The sequence below is a fragment of the Saccoglossus kowalevskii genome, chromosome 18, assembly GCF_978046115.1.
Source record: "Saccoglossus kowalevskii chromosome 18, keSacKowa6.1, whole genome shotgun sequence".
Taxonomy (NCBI): domain Eukaryota; kingdom Metazoa; phylum Hemichordata; class Enteropneusta; family Harrimaniidae; genus Saccoglossus; species Saccoglossus kowalevskii.
Genome location: NC_140658.1, coordinates 24,516,078 through 24,534,925, shown reverse-complemented (window position 1 = coordinate 24,534,925; position 18,848 = coordinate 24,516,078). Strand labels below are relative to the sequence as shown.

At 35.8% G+C, this 18,848-nt stretch overlaps 3 protein-coding genes across 3 annotated transcripts; all 3 read left to right on the top strand.

The window, feature by feature from the left end:
• The first annotated feature begins 138 nt into the window (after window positions 1-138).
• Window positions 139-783, top strand: LOC102804526 (solute carrier family 35 member G1-like). The gene has a single exon (XM_006820165.2). The coding sequence runs from the start codon at window positions 139-141 to the stop codon at window positions 781-783; it is 645 nt and encodes a 214-aa protein (XP_006820228.2).
• A 4,006-nt stretch (window positions 784-4,789) lies between these two features.
• LOC144357802 (uncharacterized) lies at window positions 4,790-5,269 on the top strand. Its single transcript, XM_078011816.1, has one exon. It carries the CDS (start codon window positions 4,790-4,792, stop codon window positions 5,267-5,269), a length of 480 nt encoding a protein of 159 aa, XP_077867942.1.
• Window positions 5,270-9,373: 4,104 nt separating this feature from the next.
• LOC102804635 (solute carrier family 35 member G1-like) lies at window positions 9,374-12,692 on the top strand. Its single transcript, XM_006820166.2, has 2 exons — window positions 9,374-9,509; window positions 11,478-12,692. The coding sequence occupies exon 2, from the start codon at window positions 11,510-11,512 to the stop codon at window positions 12,521-12,523; it is 1,014 nt and encodes a 337-aa protein (XP_006820229.2). The 5' UTR covers window positions 9,374-9,509; window positions 11,478-11,509; the 3' UTR covers window positions 12,524-12,692.
• Window positions 12,693-18,848: the final 6,156 nt, after the last annotated feature.

Sequence of the window (18,848 nt, the reverse complement as noted above, 5' to 3'; positions counted from 1 at the left end):
GCATTGGCGTATGTTATCCCAGTGATGCTATACAAGAACGTAGACTTTTGCGAATTCAGAGACATTCAATACATATGGTTTATTGTATCATGTGTATCTCTTAGTGCTGGGTTTGTGTGTTTATTTATTGCCATTAGTATGATACCTGTTGGGAATGTTGTTGTCCTTTACTCTATTCGCCCCATTATCACAGCGTTTATGAGTTGTTGTTGTTTATCTGAATCTGTTACATGGCTTGACTTTGTACTGGGATTTGTCAGCATAGTAGGCATAGCTGCAATAACAAAACCAGAGTTTATATTTGGGAATTTATCGTTTAATGAGTCCATGACTAGTGGACATTATGTACTCGGAAATTGTATGGCCATTGTAGTCGCATTGTTTTCGTCACTGGCATTCGTTTCTATGCGAAAATTGGGAAAGAAAGTTAGTGTATTAGCAATTATATTTTACACCTCTTTGTGCGGTGTTGTTATCACTTCGATTCCCTTGTATATTATGAACAGATTTTCACTACCATCGTCGCTCAGTGAGTGGCAATACGTGGTTGTCACCGTTCTCTCTAGTCTTCTGGCAGAATTGGTATTCCTGAAATCTCTGCAAAATGAGAAGGCTACTTTTGTAGCGATTATACGAACAATGGATATTGTATTTTCGTGCATTTTAGAATATATATGTTTGGGACATCAACCTGATTGGACAGATATTGGGGGCGCTGTGCTTATTATAATATCGTCTATTGGTATTATGATACAGAAAATGTACGTTGGAAAACCAGATTGATTGCCATGTTCGTCAGTTTTACAGGAAACTCGACCATTTTCCATCACAAGCATAATTATTCATTATAGATAAACAGAAACGGCAACAAAACAACTTTAGTAGTGGAAACAAGACAATGCCTCTTTAACAAGTTTTCAAATGCACAAAATGCCGGAGAGTGAGCTGGAAAATGCATAACAATATGTAAAAGAGAATGAGATATTTCTGTTAAGTTAACCATGTTAAATTACAATTAATCTGCTTACAATGGTTTACTTTCTTTCTGCAATTATTTTGTCATCTATGTGTGACCAGCTAGATGTCATCCGATATCTCTATGGTCGTCATGACTGCCAAAGTGGTTCTTTTATAAATCGGTCATTATTTCATTTTTTATATCGTAAATTTTTTATATCGGATGTTACTATTATAAACCTTCACGTGAAAGTGAAAACGTATATGCATATTGGAATATGACAATACTGTAAAATATATTTTAATAAAAGAACAGCATTTTGATAAGAAAATGAAAACGTTAGATAAAAACGTGTAAACGCACTTTACAGCTGTTGTCGTAGCGCCACTTATGCGCGATATACGAATCTCATATGGGCACAAATGGCAACTTTGAATGTTGCGCAGACTAACGTGTACAAACTGAGAGGTTACCAAAATTTAATTTTATTGGTGATTAGAAAAGCGCATCGAACTGTGAGAAAATTCATATTTATCAAATGCCATGAATGTGCAGCACGATGACAACTGCCCTTTAAATGAATATGACAATATAGAAAAACATATTTATTAAAGAAACTGCATTTTGGTAAAGATGTCGTAAGACTATAACGTGTTAACTTGGGTGCCAGTATTGCGTTTGTGAAAATTACCTGACAGTTGACACTGATCGTGTTTATTAGTTCTGTGTGATATGTTGTGAGCAAAGTGTTGGCTGATAACAGGTTCAACCCAAAAGACGTGTTCGTTAGTTCATCACAGATAGTCAAGTTTTATTCATTCAAACGCTCACCTGAGATAAATCCACGCTGCTTTATACTCTTCTTCGCTCTTTCTCTTTACAAACTCTCTACATAAATCGAATCAGCCAATCGCTGCTGTCATTGACACGATCACGTGATTACCAGGAATGTGTTTTCCGATTAATGTATTGCGAAATTGCCACTACAGAATAAATTAGTGTATAAAATGCCTAACCGTGAGACACATCGCTGCACTGTCCCACAGTAGTTGAATATAGCAGTGATGCTAGTACTCTCGTCCACACGGTTATGAAGATAACACCGATCCAAAAAAATGTATTGCAGTGTCATAAACAATAAAGCGGTTGCACATTCTCTGTTGTGGTAACAATCAGTTGATATTAATTGCTTCATATCATAATGTATTTCAGAAATCCCATTAACTGCAAAAACAAAAACATTCTAGATTATTATGTCAATACAATATACAAATATTAGATTCAGTTCTAAGAATCATTCGGACAGTCAGATTGAATGATGGCTTGCAAATTTGCTTAACACTACTCGAAAAATTGTTTGTCTCTTATACAAGTCATATATAGAGTACCAGCAACTCCTACCTCCCTCATCTAGAAGTGTAGTAGAATCTGAGTATGATGAAGAAGTTAAGAGAAAGGAACATTTGATAAAAGATTTCATGATTACATGTTTCTAAGTGTGGATGGTGGAGCTTATGATTTTCCACAATACACTAAGGTGCCAATGGTGCAAGCTGACGAACCCACTAAAGTTCTTCCTTTCATGGTCTCTCAACATTTACATTCCCTCAAGAGAAATCTGAGTGAAATTGGTGAATTAATGGTAAGCAAGGCTGGTAGTTAAGTGTTTGGTAGTCGCGAGTGCTCAGAGGAAAGAAACAAATCAAGTACTTACAAGTTCAGTTCAGCATCCAGAAAAGCAAAACTGAAACTTGCGAAAGCTCAGTGTGATTTGGAACTTGAACAAAAGGAACAACAAATTAAAGTTCAACAGCAGAAAAACGAGGCTGAGCTGACAAATATTTGAAGCCCAAAGAAAGGTATATGAGGCAGCATTTGTAGTGCGGAATATTGAAGGAGATTCAAATACAATTTCAGATGTCCTTTCTGCTTTACAACAACAAACTAAATGAGAGGCAATTGATAAATATTTCCAGTCATGCTAAGAATATGTACAACCGGTAGCACTTGAAAAACATGTTAAAGCAGCCAGAAAATTACATTTTCACGCTTCTGTCAATGTGCAACATAAGTCTTCGCAAGAACATTTATCCAATGTCGGAGAAATTGCTTCACAAAATGATTCAAATGGTACTCCAGTTGATGAAGGTACAATCCATTCATCAAGTCAGATGCAACAAATAAAGCGCATGATGCAGCATTCGTGTGAAACTATGAAAGCAGTAACAACTAATTTGAGCATGCCCAAGCGTGAATTCCTCTGCTTTGATGAGATCCTGTATCATATACTGTCTCCATAAAAACACTTTGAAGTTAATGTGGAAGAAAGAATTAACGCATTGTACTGGAATAGCAAAGCAAGTTATTCGAAATTGAGTCATACTTCCATCTGACCAGGGTTACCAAGAGGCTTACAATCTTACAAAGAAACTTTGGACAAAAACACAACATTGCACATGCAACAATATACAAGGTCGTGAGGGGTCAGCAGATAAAGGCTTAAAAATTGATAAGCTTTTACAATTGACACAAGATATGAAGAATTGCTATTTGTTTTCTGAACAAATGAATTGCAAAGCAGATATTAACTCGATGGACACACTCGAGGAAGTCATTAAACTTTTACCAGTATTTATGCAAGCCGACTTGGTCAAGGAAGCTGGTAAACTAGTTCTGGAGTTGAACCTGAATTCGTACACTTGACAGAATTCCTGGAAATGAAGTCAACCATTGCCAATACAAGGTTTGGAAAATTGGTTGGATCTTAAGCCAGATGGGGTCAAGAACACCAAACTCAAGGTAAATGATAAAATTGTTCATTTGACTGCAAACGTCACTACATTAAATGTGAGAGTAAGCCTGAATGCATATATTGCAAGGGTAATCACAAGTTGAAATGATGCCAAAGATTTTCCTACAAAACATTCCAACATATATTATTTCTATTGAGTTAAGATGTTGTTGTGATACGATTGTTTTGAGCCACAATCGAGTGCAGGTATATCACAATAGATGCAATTGTGTGCTGTTTCTGAAGCCAGTGTGTACATATACAACATTAAATGATGATATAAAGAAGAATGGACGTGAAGTGCAGCTATATGTGAAATCTCTACATTCAAGCCAAGGTGTTTACTCAAACAAAGTATGGAAAACTGATAATTTGCCTATCCTCGGGGGCGGAGCTACGTCACAGACGTTCCACGTTGCTAAGACGCGCACCACTGTACCACGTATTTCTATGGGCTCTGTGCGCGCTGCTGTGGAATGCCGGTGGAGCCAATGAAAACTCGAGAAAACAACACAAACTCAACTTTGAAGTAATCCTGAACAACCAAATTCATATATGTTACACACATAGGGCTAATCTTGTTACACTGTTCAGAGAACTCTCAACAACCATCGCAAAGTACCGTTTTCTGCGAGTTTTGGGTCTTTGTTTTTACCGCGAGGGTTGCCAGGCGGTAAAAAATGCCCGGATGTCCGCCCCCGAGGATAGCTGAGAAAAGCATTCCAACAACGAAAGATGTCGCGAGATGGTCTTATTTGCATAACATTGACTTGTTAGAGATATAATTCAAGTCGTATTACAGAGTCCAGTATAAATTTTATTCATGTAGATAAAATGTGATTCCCCAGTTGGCACCGCCATGGCGGTATGATGGCCCATGATTACCATACAATAAGCTAGCTGCTGAGAAAAGACGAAACTTCGACTACAAAGAGATCCCATATTACATCACAAATATAAATCTGCATTAGATGATTATATCGCTCGAAGCCATTCCAGGAAAATACCTCACGTTTAATTATTAAACACTACAAATAAACATGCATGGTACTTATCTCATCCCGTATTCCATCGACAAAAAACCTGATAAAGTAAGAGTAGTGTTTGATTGTGCGGCAAAATATAAAGGCACTTCCCTAAATGATCAACTCTTTCAAGGTCCCGGTCTGAATAACTCGCTGGTAGCATTCTTGCTTCAGTTTCGGAAAGAACTAATATCAATGGTAGCAGATATCAAGCAAATGTTCCATCAAGTGAGAGTGGCTAAAAGAGATTGTGATGCATTGAGATTTCTTTGGTGGGATGATACCGTTTCGTTAAGTAAGCCAGTTGAATATAAGATGTTGGTGCATCCCTTTGGTGCAACATCTTCTCCCAGTTGTGCTGCATATGCTTTAAGACGAACTGCAGATGACAACATAGCTGAATTTGACCCAGTTGTTGATCAAAGCTTTTATGATGATTGTTTAAAGCTAGTCAATCAATTACCTTCTATGTTAGCGAAGGTGGACTCCTCTTGACAAAATGGATCTTTAACTCGCGTGAAATATTGGCTAGGATATGTACTACCGAACGAGCCCCATCAGCTGTAAAATTGAATCTTGAAAACCTTCCTATTGATAGAGCTTTTGGAATTCAGTTGAATGTGAAAAAAACGCATTTAGTTTTTGAATTAGTGACGAGCCTAATACAGAAACGCGAAGAGGAATCTTGTCTTATGTAGCTTCTGTTTATGATCCACTTGGGTTTGCTGCTCCCATTGTTATGCCAGCAAAGAAACTTCTACAAGAATTGTGTACAATTAGACATGTTTGGGATGATCCCATACCAGATGAACAATTAACCGTATGGAGAAAGTAGAAATATAATCTTTTGTCCTATAAGAAGTTGGAAATACCTAGATGTTATAAACCAACTTTGTTTGATAAACTACAGACAGCCGAACTTCACAATTTCTCTGATGAATCATTAGCAGGATATGGAGTAGTCTCATATCTCCGCCTTATAAATGCAAATGGTGAAAATCACTTCTTGAAACAGTGACTGTTCCTGGATTGGAATTAACAGTGGACAACTTCTGGAAAAGATGGATTAATGAGTATTTACCAACACTACATGAAAGACACTGTTGGAGATATGGTCTTGATGGTTGGTGAAAATTTACCCAGAGGACAATGGCCAAAAGCAATTGTTGACAGAACATTTCCAGATAATTATGGTATGGTTCGCCACGCTGATAAGCAAGCAGTGGTAAATGTTTGTCTCGGTGTGTATTGTAACTCGTGTATAAAGAATAAATGGAAGTCGTGTGTTCCTTGATGGTGTCATTATACTCGTAAACCTCCGTTTTTTTATCCTACAAATGTAATAATCGGTAATTACTGTGAACTTATTAGTAACTGTGCTAACAAATTATTTATCAAGTTCTAGCTTTTGAACAAAATAAGTTTCATTATCTTCCTTAAAACAGGGTCTGTCAACACCACTCTCAAACACCTTTTAACTAATTTTGTAAGTCAGGACTACCATTTAGGTATTATATGGTATCTAGTTGGTCACATATTAAAATAGATTAAAGGGAGGTACAATAAAATGTTACGGCAGAGTTTGAATCGAAAGTTGGACGACTGACAGACACGAATCTTTCCGTTGACCCCAACTCAAACAAGGGAATTCCAACAAGAAACGACACAAAAACAAGTTGTTATCAAGATCAAATATTCTATTCGTATAAATGTATATAATGCGCTCACGAGGTATCACTGGATTGTACAATATATGCAAAGTTACATATAATAAATTACTATAATTTCAATATTGGTCAAATGCAACATCCCATGAATATATATTATCCTAACATCAGACTACAGCTGGATTTCACAACAACAAACTCCAATTCAACTAATTAAACATTGTCAGCAGAAACACCACAAAACCGCAATAATCACTACAACAAATAGTACTATATTTAAACAGTGGCTTTAGAAACACCACAATAATCACTACAACAAATAGTACTATATTTGAACATTGGCTTCAGAAACACCACAGTAATCACTACAACAAATAGTACTATATTTACACAGTGGCTTCAGAAACACAACAGTAATCACTACAACAAATAGTACTATATTTACACACTGGCGTCAGAAACACCACAGTAATCACTACAACAAATAGTACTATATGTGCACACTGGCTTCAGAAACAGCACACAATTGCATCTATTGTGATATACCTACACTCGATTGTGGCTCAAAACAATCGTATCACAACAACATCTTAATTCAATAGAAATAATATACAATTATTCGGAATGCTTGCCCCTCAAAACGATTGCTCAATTACAATATACTGTCATACAAATACAAATCATAGGGACGCAATATAATTACAAATATGTACTCAAACACTTTAGTTCAGTTTGTGAACACAGTCAGTTCCATAAGAAATATCTTCGGCTACGGTAACGTGGAAATGCACTAATGCTGGAACGGCGACGTAGAAACACGTACTCGAGACGGAGACGATGACGTCCACGCACGTTGGAATTCTCTGCCATAGGGTTGAGGTAATCAGTCGGCGATATTCTCGCACCTTTCTGTTCTTTGGCTGTACGGTTGCAGTAGTCAGTCGACGAACATGCACTTAAATTAATTGCTGAACTCAGCGGAGAGTAGCAGACTTTCAATCTTGAAAGCGTACGACCAGACGTAACAGCGTCGAAACCCATACAGTTAACCGGGACCCAATTGTCACCCAATCACGCCACGTGATGACACCAGAACCTTGGCACACCTGCTGACCACGCGAAATAGTGTAATGAATGACCACGAGTTCAAGTCTTACGAACCTTTTATAGACAACGCATGGGCATCTCCCTAGCTCAATCGCAAAAGCGTTCGTCTTCACAAAAACACAGCCAAAGAATACTAAACAAAACACAGAAATACGTAACAACCTGCATACAGTGTAAATTTGTTCATATCATGTTAAAATCATAAATATATTTAACGTCAAGTATTTAACGTCAGTTGTCAAGCAGGTCTTTCAGTTTTTAACCACTCTGTTTCAAAAGTGATCAGGGTGACGAAATCTGAAAGCATTTAAAGCAGTTATAATAGTGAGTTCGCAACTTGATAGTAGTTGTTGATAGAGGGTAAACAAGAAATTGTGTGTAATTGAACTTTCATGTATGGACCACTCTACGCTAAGAAACAAAAATTAAAAAAAAAGTTGACATAATTTGCATTTTCTTTAGGACCAACTGTTGTTTGGGAAAGGTAGTTTTACGACCAGAGACATAATTTTTCAATAGTGCGCCCTCACACAATTTTTTAAAATTTAGAATTCGTTTTAACCTAGAATGTTTTAATTTTTTTTCTTGAGATGGCATGTCATTTCAATGTTTGTTTAGTCTTACGGAGGAAGGCAGAAGTTTTGAGTGACGTATCACTTCGAAGTTAACAGCGGACATTTGATATTTTGAATACAGAATACAATCTTTGTAGTACGGTGATGTGGGAGAAATATATTCCTATATTTACACAAGTAGCTTTGTTGAGATTTAAAAAACAATTACTGCAATATGCAAATAACGCAGTTAGTTGAGGAAATACGACTCAGCAGGGCCGACCGTTTATCTGAATGATATTTGTCAATAAGATTCATTAAAGACTATTGACACATGTCACCATCTTTAATTCTCTATCGCAGACAAATAACACTTAATATGTAAATAATATACCTTTTAAAAATAGATCACAAACGTTTCTCCGACAACGCTTCATGAGCAGTGTAAATACATTTAGTTGCGTGTTGCCTACTGTGCTCAAAGGAGCTCTGGCAGGATATTTTCACTTTACTTTCTTATGTAAAAAGTATTTTATGTGGTGTGGTGTGCTCAGTTCAGTGTGACTCGAGCCCCCTGCAGTACTGTGTCATTATGTTAGATCAGTATTTTATTGTCTGAATGATTAAATTGAACATTTCATTTGTTGTATAATTTACTAAACTGTGACATATGCACCACTCATTCCATGTACGCATAATTTGTATGCATACAGTCATCCACGATGCTTTATGTATGTGCATGTCCATTGTGCCTTTTTGAGTTGAAATTGCTTTTGCTTGGAACTACTACATTTGCTGTGCAGTTGTACATACCAGATACAATTTGACAAACACGCCCCGGTTGTACAAATTTATCACGTAGTAATACTCCTAAACCATCCAATGTGTGGCCGCAAGCTTTTTGATAATGTTCTAATGTAGAATGCATCCAACCAGCACGCCGTATCATTTAATGTCCTCTATAGTACACAACACATCCTGCAATACTTATGTGTGATATCGAATTCATTTGCATGTACATGGTTTGTCGTATATAAACTCATGGCAAATACATTAACACTAGTATTAATATATGTTGTTCAATATATTTTATAAGTTATTACACCTGTTATAATGCAATTCGTATGTGCCCAATTAATTTGCATATCTGTGAATATTCATGCAATAAATTTACTGTTATGATAAACGTTTGCAGCATGCTACTATTTATAGCAGGATATAATATGCATGCGCTTATTTATATTTATATTTATAAAAAAGGAAAGTACGGGCTCGCTTGCATATTGTTCAATGTGTTCTGCTCGATTTATGTGATATCGAAGTGTCCATATTATTCAATGTGTACAACTAACACCATATTCCTGTATGGACTGTATATATGGTACATATACACATATGGTTATTGAGGTAAGAATATTGTAATATATTCCACAAATCCCCACGCATCATGGGGATACTAGGATTTCGAGGGTCATATGCATATACAATCCTTTCATATCATACTGAGCGGTAGAAATATTGGTAATAATGTAAAGGCATTTGAAAGACTGTTTGAATTTCGAATAATACTTTTCAGTTTTTATTTTTTTAAATATTGTTTGTCCCAGTGAATACAATGCATGTTGAAGCAGAAATTAAATTCTATAATTAGGACTGCATGGCAAGCCGTGTAGTAATAAATGGACTGTGTGGCACATTCATATAGATTTATATTTTGTGTACGTATCTGTTACTTTCAACAACAATAATGTAACAATTATTTTTGCAGCCCAAAACGCAAAACTGAAAAAACAATAATCAAGATGACATCATTCAAGCGATGTTTGTGATGATGGTCATCACGACATGTGGGTTCATCAGTACAATACTTCTTTACGACCAAACTCTTTATGATGTAATACACCTATACTTTTGTTAACAATAATAGTAGTACGAAAAGTGAAAATAAAACAATCAACATGATAAAAAAACACTGGCAGAATCTGGTTGTATGACATGTTTGTATCTAAGCTACAATTCAAACAAATGTGACGATCCTGTGACAATTATTTTTTTTCTCAAAATATTGTGACATAACATATGAGCTGAATTCGTTAATCCACAGCGAAAAAGGAACTAGCCTCAGGTCACAGTTGAAAGTGATCACCATATGGACTTATACAAGGGTGGTCAAAATACTTACTCTGATGCTTTGATCCTGGCAATATAATTCTGCACACGTAACATTAAGTGACTATTATTGGTGTCAGCTACTATAGAGACATGACCAGTTTCCAAGATTAATATTTTCATGATAAAATCGTGTGTTCAATATTTTATTACAATGCGAAAAACAAAACATGCACTGAATCTAAGTTTTCAGGAGATGCAAGTCTTGTAATAGTAGCATGCTATGTCTCACTTAGAGAAACACTTGTCTGAATCACTTGACTTCACTGTTGCTATCTTGGTGATATAACATTAAATATTGTGTGCACGTGCTGTTAATGATCAAATGTGATGGAGGTATAATCATATGTAGGTGGTGCCTATGACAATCTTTTGACAAAAATATTTCGCGCTAGTCTTTAGTGAAGCTAATTACTGAACTGAGAGAAATATTATTTAAACAATTCCCATTCATTCTACTACGGGATGATTCTCACGATTTTCCGGGATATGTCCCCAGGACAGAATACGTCACGCTAGAGCTAAAAATAAGGATAATCAAAGGTTAAAACATATTTAAATTGGTTGACTGACAATGCGCATTACTGATGTTACTGGTTGAACAACTAAGTTAGTGAATCAACAGATGGAGACCCTGAAAATGCAGAGTTGTTTGCTTTTTTTGCGTCTAAACGTAATATGTTCCATACTTTCAAAACTCGTCAATTACAAGATAATTGTATGGTTACTATTGTGCCGGTGGCTCATGAAAATCGTAAATGATATGCTGAAAGAACATAATACATATATATATTTGACTAAATTAGATGCAGGAGTATTCACGGAATTATTGTAAATAGTATCAATCTGTTTACCTACGTATCGTATCGATGACTGTGAAATAATGGATAACCAATTAGGGCATATGAGTCTAAGAGCTAACTGAATCTCGCCATTCCTGCTCTCGTTTTCAACGAAAACAGTGATCAACAATTTGAATTGGCTTAACAGATTGGCAACTGACAATAAAACATAAACATATCAACAGTATATCAAGGACTTAGCGATTAAGCACCGAGTACAAAAACAGTACGTAATCACTGTTCTTAGAAATGAGTATAGAAAATATCGACACTACCAACAATTTGAGGGATCACTGAAATTAAGAAAAATGTAGTAACGTAGATCTAAATGAATACCTAAAAATGTTGTTATGTTTTTTCGCAGATAACAAAGAATCACTCACGCTCAGTTTTTGAATGATGGCGATAGGAGGACGTCAACACACGGTTTCGTCATTTGATACAGAAAATGAGAATACGGAATGCCCCTCACAAATAATACAGAAGAAACACCCATCATACTTGTGCACGCACAGTGGAATGTTACTCGCATTTACTGCCAGCGGTTTATTCTCTATGAGTTACGTATGTGCCAAGCTAGTTACCACAGTTCATCCCTTCGAGGTGCCGTTAATCCGCTTTACATTTGCATTGGCGTATGTTATCCCGTTGATGCTATACAAGAACGTAGACTTTTGCGAATTCAGAGACATTCAATACATATGGTTTATTTTATCATGTGTATCGATTAGTGCTGGGTTTGTGTGTTCATTTATTGCCATTAGTATGATACCTGTTGGGAATGTTGTTGTCCTTAACTCTATTCGCCCCATTACCACAGCGTTTATGAGCTGTTGTTGTTTATCAGAATCTGTCACATGGCTTGACTTTGTACTGGGATTTGTCAGCATATTAGGCATCGCTGCAATAACAAAACCAGAGTTTATATTTGGTAATTTATTGTATAATGAGTCCAGAACTAGTGGACATTATGTACTCGGTAATTGTACGGCCATTGCAGTCGCATTGTTTTCGTCACTGGCATTCGTTTCTATGCGAAAATTGGGAAAGAAAGTTAATGTATTAACAATTATATTTTACTCCTCTTTGTGCGGTGTTGTTATCACCTCAATTCCTTTGTACATTATGAACAGATTTTCACTACCATCATCGCTCATTGAGTTGCAATACGTGGTTGTTACCGTTCTCTGTAGTCTTCTGGCACAATTGGTATTCCTGAAATCTCTGCAAAATGAGAAGGCTACTGTTGTAGCGATTATACGAACAATGGACATTGTATTTTCGTGCATTTTAGAATATATATGTTTAGGACATCAACCTGATTGGACTGATATTGGGGGCGCTGTGCTTATTATAATATCGTCTATTGGTGTTATGATACAAAAAATGTACGTTGGAAAACCACATTGATTGTCATGCTCGTCAGTTTTACAGGAAACTCGACCATTTTCAACCACAAGCATAATTATTCATTATAGATGAACAGACACGGCAACAAAACAACTTTAGTTGTATGTAAAAGAGAGTGAGATATTTCTGTGAAATTAACCATGTTAAATTAAAATTAATTTGCTTACAATGGTTTACTTTCTTAATGCAATTATTTTGTCATCCATGTGTGACCGACCAGCTAGATGTCATCCGATATATCATGACTTCCAAAGTGTTTTTTTATATCGTATATAGGCAGTTAGTAAGATGATGTTTGGAATATTTGCGAAATGATGTGAGAGTGGTGTTGCAAGTCGCTGTAGGTAGTGTACCAAAATGTTCTGTTTTTATACAAGTACTGCTGCATCCAAACAATGCTCATCAACTAACTTGTATAGTAGATAAAAAAATTATTACGTTATTTATAAAACTTCCTTCGCAGAAAATTACTATTTTTGTTGAGATATGCCGTATATTAGTATATTGCCGTTTTTGGTGTTTGTGCTCATTGAAGTAAGTAACAAATAAAAATGTTCAGGGAATATATAAATACATGAAGCAATAATCGTCAATTCTAAAAGCTGAAACAATGTTTATTTCAGACGCAGAGCTGAATGTACCCCATTGAAAGTAACATTGTATGTAAACCATATATTATCATAGATTAATTAGATAGAGGTGTATTGTTCCACGTTAAAGATAGTAGCCTGAAGAATGTTATGCACGTAGAGCTTCAAAAATACCAATCTGTCAGCAGTGATTGGTATGATAGCTTCATCTTTTCTATTTATGAGAGTTCTAAAGAAGAAGAAAGATAAAATGCCTTTGAGATTAGATATATTTTCTTTTTTTAAAATGACCACTTATATCAAATACATATATACAAAGTCAAGCAAAATGTTCGTATGCGTAAGCATTTCAAACAATTGTTTTACTTGTTTCATTGGACCGTGAAATTTCCCGGATGTTACTATTCTAAACCTTCATGTGAAAGTGAAAACATGTATGCATATTGGAATATGACAATACTGTAAAACATATTTTAATAAAAGAACAGCATTTTGATAAGAAAAATGAAAACGTTAGATAAAAACGTGTAAACGCACTTTACAGTCATCGTCGTAGCGCCACTTATGCGAATCTCATATGGGCAAAAATGGCGATTTTATATGTTGCGCAAATTAACGTGTACAATCTGAGAGGTTACCAAAATTTAATTTTATTGGTGATTAAAAAACCGTATAGAACTGTGAGAAAATCCATGTTTATCAAATGCTATGAATGTGCAGCACGATGACAACCGCCCTTTAAATGAATATGACAATATAGAAAAACATATTTATTAAAGAAACTGCATTTTGGTAAAGGTGACGTAAGACTATAATGTGTTAACTTGGGTGCCAGTATTGTGTTTGTGAAAATTAAATTACTTGACAGTTGACACTGATGGTGTGTATTTGTTCTGTGTAATATATTGTGAACAAAATGTTGGCTGATAACAGGTTCAACCAAAAAGACGTGTTCGTTAGTTCATCACAGATAGTCAAGTTTTATTCATTCGAACGCTCACCTGAGATAAATCCACGCTGTCTTATACTCTTATTCGCTCTTTCTCTTTACAAATTCTACAATAAAACCAATCAGCCAACCGCTGCTGTCATTGACACAATCACGTGATTACCAGGAATATGTCTTCCGATTAATGAATTGAGAAATTCCCACTACAGAATAAATTAGTGTATAAAATGCTTAACCGTGAGACACATCGCTGCACTGTCCCACAGTAGTTGAATATAGCAGTGATGCTAGTGCTCTTGTCCACACGGTTATGAAGATAACACCGATCCAAAAGAAATGTATTGCAGTGTCATAAACAATAAAGCGGTTGCTCTCTGTTGTGGTAACAATAGGTTGATATTAATTGCCTCATATCATAATGTATTTCTGAAATCACATTAACTGCAAAAAAAATTCTAGATTATTATGGCAATACAATATACAAATATTAGATTCAGTTCTAAGAATCATTCGGACAGTCAGATTGAATGATGGCTTGCAAATTTGCTTAACACTACTCGAGAAATTGTTTGTCTCTTATACAAGTCATATATAGAGTACCAGCAACTCCTACCGCCCTCATCTAGAAGTGTAGTAGAATCTGAGTATGATGAAGAAGTTAAGAGAAAGGAACATTTGATAAAAGATTTCATGATTACATGTTTCTAAGTGTGGATGGTGGAGCTTATGGTTTTCCACAATACACTAAGGTGCCAATGGTGCAAGCTGGCGAACCCACTAAAGTTCTTCCTTTCATGGTCTCTCAACATTTACATTCCCTCAAGAGAAATCTGAGTGAAATTGGTGAATTAATGGGAAGTAAGGCTGGTATTCAAGTGTTTGGTAGTCGCGAGTGCTCAAAGGAAAGAAACAAATCAAGTACTTACAAGTTTAGTTCAGCATCCAGAAAAGCAAAACTGAAACTTGCGAAAGCTCAGTGTGATTTGGAACTTTAACAAAAGGAACAACAAATTAAAGTTCAACAGCAGAAAAACGAGGCTGCGCTGACAAATATTTGAAGCCCAAAGAAAGGTATATGAGGCAGCATTTGTAGTGCGGAATATTGAAGGAGATTCAAATGCAATTTCAGATGTCCTTTCTGCTTTACAACAACAAACTAAATCAGAGGCAATTGATAAATATTTCCAGTCATGCAAAGAATATGTACAACCGGTAGCACTTGAAAAACATGTTAAAGCAGCAAGAAAAGTTACTTTTTCACGCTTCTGTCAATGTGCAACATAAGTCTTCGCAAGAACATTTATCCAATGTCGGAGAAATTGCTTCACAAAATGATTCATATAGTACTCCAGTTGATAAAGGTACAATCCATTCACAAGTCAGATGCAACAAATAGAGCGCATGATGCAGCATTCGTGTGAAACTATGAAAGTAGTAACAATTAATTTGAGCATGCCCAAATACGTGCAAAAATAATCGTCAATTCTAAAAGCTGAACAATGTTTTCGTACCAGACGCAGAGCTGAATGTACCCCATTGAAAGTTACATTGCATGTAATCCATATATTGTCATATATTAATTAGATACAGGTACATTGTTACACGTTAGTACCAATCTGTCAGCAGTCATTGGTATAGTAGCGAACAAAGGAACACCATCTTCTCTATTTATGAGAGTTTGTAAATGCTTGTATATATCTAAAGAAGAAGAAAGATACCATGCCAAAATGTCACATCCCACAGAGAATAGATGGATTTTCTTTTATTAAAACGACCACTTAAATCACTGGTTAGCAAAGTTATGTATATTGTTCGTATGCGTAAGCATCTCAAACAATCGTTCTCTGTGTGGGCAATACATGTTTAATTGGACCGCGAAATTCCCCGGATGTTACTATTCTAAACCTGCGCGTGAAAGTGAAAACGTGTATGCATATTGAAATATGGAACAATTCGGCAAAATATATTTTAATAAAAAGAACAGCATTTTCATAAAAAATTAAGAAGTTAGATAAAAACGTGTAAACGCACTTAAACAGCAGTCAGCAGAGATTGGGATCTCATATGGGCAAAAAATGGCGACTTTGACTGAAGCGCAGACTAACGTGTACAAAATGAAATTTCATTTTATTGGTGATTAGAAGAGCGCATAAAACTGTGAGAAAATCCATATACAAATACAAATGCTACAAATGCGCAGCACGAAGACAACCGTTCTTTAAATAAATATGACAATGCAGAACAAATATTAAAGAAACTGCACTTTGGCAAAGATGATATAAGACAAAAACGTGTTAACTTGGGTAGCAGTATTGTGTTTGTGAAAATTGTTTGTTCTAGACACCATTTGACAACTGGATAATAGTTGACACTGAACGTGTATATTTGTTCTGTGTGATATTTTGTGAACTAAGTGTGTTAACAGGTTCAACTCAAAACACGTGTTCATTAGTCCATGACAGATAGTCCAGGTTTATTCATTCAAACGCTCAGCTGAGGTAAACCCTCGCTGTCTCTTACTCTTCTTCTCTTTTTTGCAAACTCTACAATAAAACCAATTAGCGAATCGGTGCTTTCACTGACACGATCACGTGATTAATGCATTGCGAAATTACCACTACATAATACACTTAGTGTATAAAATGCTTTAACCTTGAGACTCATTGCTGCAATATCTCACAGTAGTTGAATATAGCAGTGATGATAGTGCTCGAGACGATTATGGAGATAATACCGATCCCAAAGAAATGTATTGCAGTGTCATAAACAAAAAAGTGGTTGCACATTCTTGATAATTATTGCCTCATAATATCATAATATATATAAAAAATTGACTGATATATTATTATGTCAATACAATATACAAGTATTAGATTCAGTTCTGCGAATCAATCGGACAGTCAGATTGAAATATGGCTTGAAAATTTGCTTTACACTATTTTTATCCTATCATGATGTCAGCATCCTTTATTTCATGTTTTTGTCATATTACTTCAAACCCTGCAAATGAAAATGTGCATGGAATCATGGGAAGAAACGGTGTGCATTGTGATAACTGTCATAAAGGTGATTGACATGTCATACTTGTTTTCAACTCTGGAAGGACAGTGGGTTCTACCAGGTGTGCTTGTAATTTACATGCCAAAGGGTGTTTACAACTTTGGAAAGAGAATTGGAATCTACCAGGTGTGCTGTTATTTGCATAATAAAGGATCTTTATGATCCACTGAGTTGCCTACATGACACAGCTGCTAGCAAGATCACATTCTGATTGGTGTCCCTGAATCTGGGCCATTTACGCCTATAAATATAGACTGGGGACAGTTTGGGTCCATAATTTCAAGTTAGTATCCTGTGCGTTGCTGCTACGATATTGAGACAAGTGATGCATCATTCTGTAAGACTAGTATGAACTGCTCTGGATTTCCTGCTTTCAGCGATGCCCTCCAGAATACCAGCATTCCTCTGCAAGCAAGACACCTGTAATTCTTCGTTGTTGTGTTGCAGAAGCCATTGACTGTCATCCATGTTTACATCCTGGAACTGTGAGTTATCACCAATGCACACTTCCCTAGGCAATCCCCTATTTTAGTGAATTTATTAATTGTATTTTTCTGTGCTTTGTTTTGTGTAACTATTTTGAGAGGTATTAAAGCTAGGAGCTATGACTTGATATTTTGGTGTCTGTGTATTTCATTTCCAGTACTACTGTATTGTCTACCCCATACTAGCGGTATCATTTGCGATAAGCAGGCCTTGCACTGTGACAGTAACAATACCAAACAATTATATGTTCTTATTTCATATTACATCGTAAGTGAAATATCACCTATTATTTTCTGGCAGGACAAGGCTTTTTTACTGTCAGAAACAATGTTCATATATATAGTCTTGTAGGCATGATCATGTACTAACCTGAGGTTCACCCTCGTTCTTAACTATGGTGCAAAATATACATGAACATGTATAATACCTAATTTTATATTTGAAAAAAGTCATTTTGAGCTTGCTTAGTTGTCATGTGTTTGTCTTTGACTTGCCTTTTTGCAGCGACACTGGTAGTTTGTTTCGGACAATACCTGACACTGAATATGTTTATTCATTCTATGTGATGCATTGCTCTTTTCATATGCCACAACTCCACCTTTAGCATTATGAAATATTGCAGCTTGAAAAAATTCAGGTGTTATAGCTCTGCATTAACCACCCCTTGATTTACAACACATATATCACTGATCGAAACAGTTTAAACAGTTCTGGTAGTGATTTTGTATTAAGAATTATTGGCACTGGCTTCAGAAGTGGCATTTCATAACCCAAAAAGCCCAACGACCATGTCGCATCCTGATGTATAAAATAAATAAATATTATCTTCATTTTTAATGCAACAAATTTAATTATTTTTTTCATACACTGTTAATTATTTTTCCTAAGCCATTTGCAAACTGTCACAGTGTATGTCCTGCTTATTGATGTTGAGCGGTACACCCACGGAACTCACACGGGACAATTTTTTTTTCACTACTAGCATGGGGTAGATAAGGCAATAGTACTGGAAATTAAACACATACACACCAAAATATCTAAGTTAAAGGTCCTGGCTTTACTATTATTCAAATTAACAAAACACAGAATAATACAATGCAGAAATTCACTAAAATAGGTGATTGTCTAGGGAACTGTGCATTGGTGATAACTCACAGTCCGAGAATGTAGAGGGCCGCTGTTATTCTGGAGTGCACCGCTGATAGCAGAAGATTGCAGAGGAGTTCATACAAGCCTCACA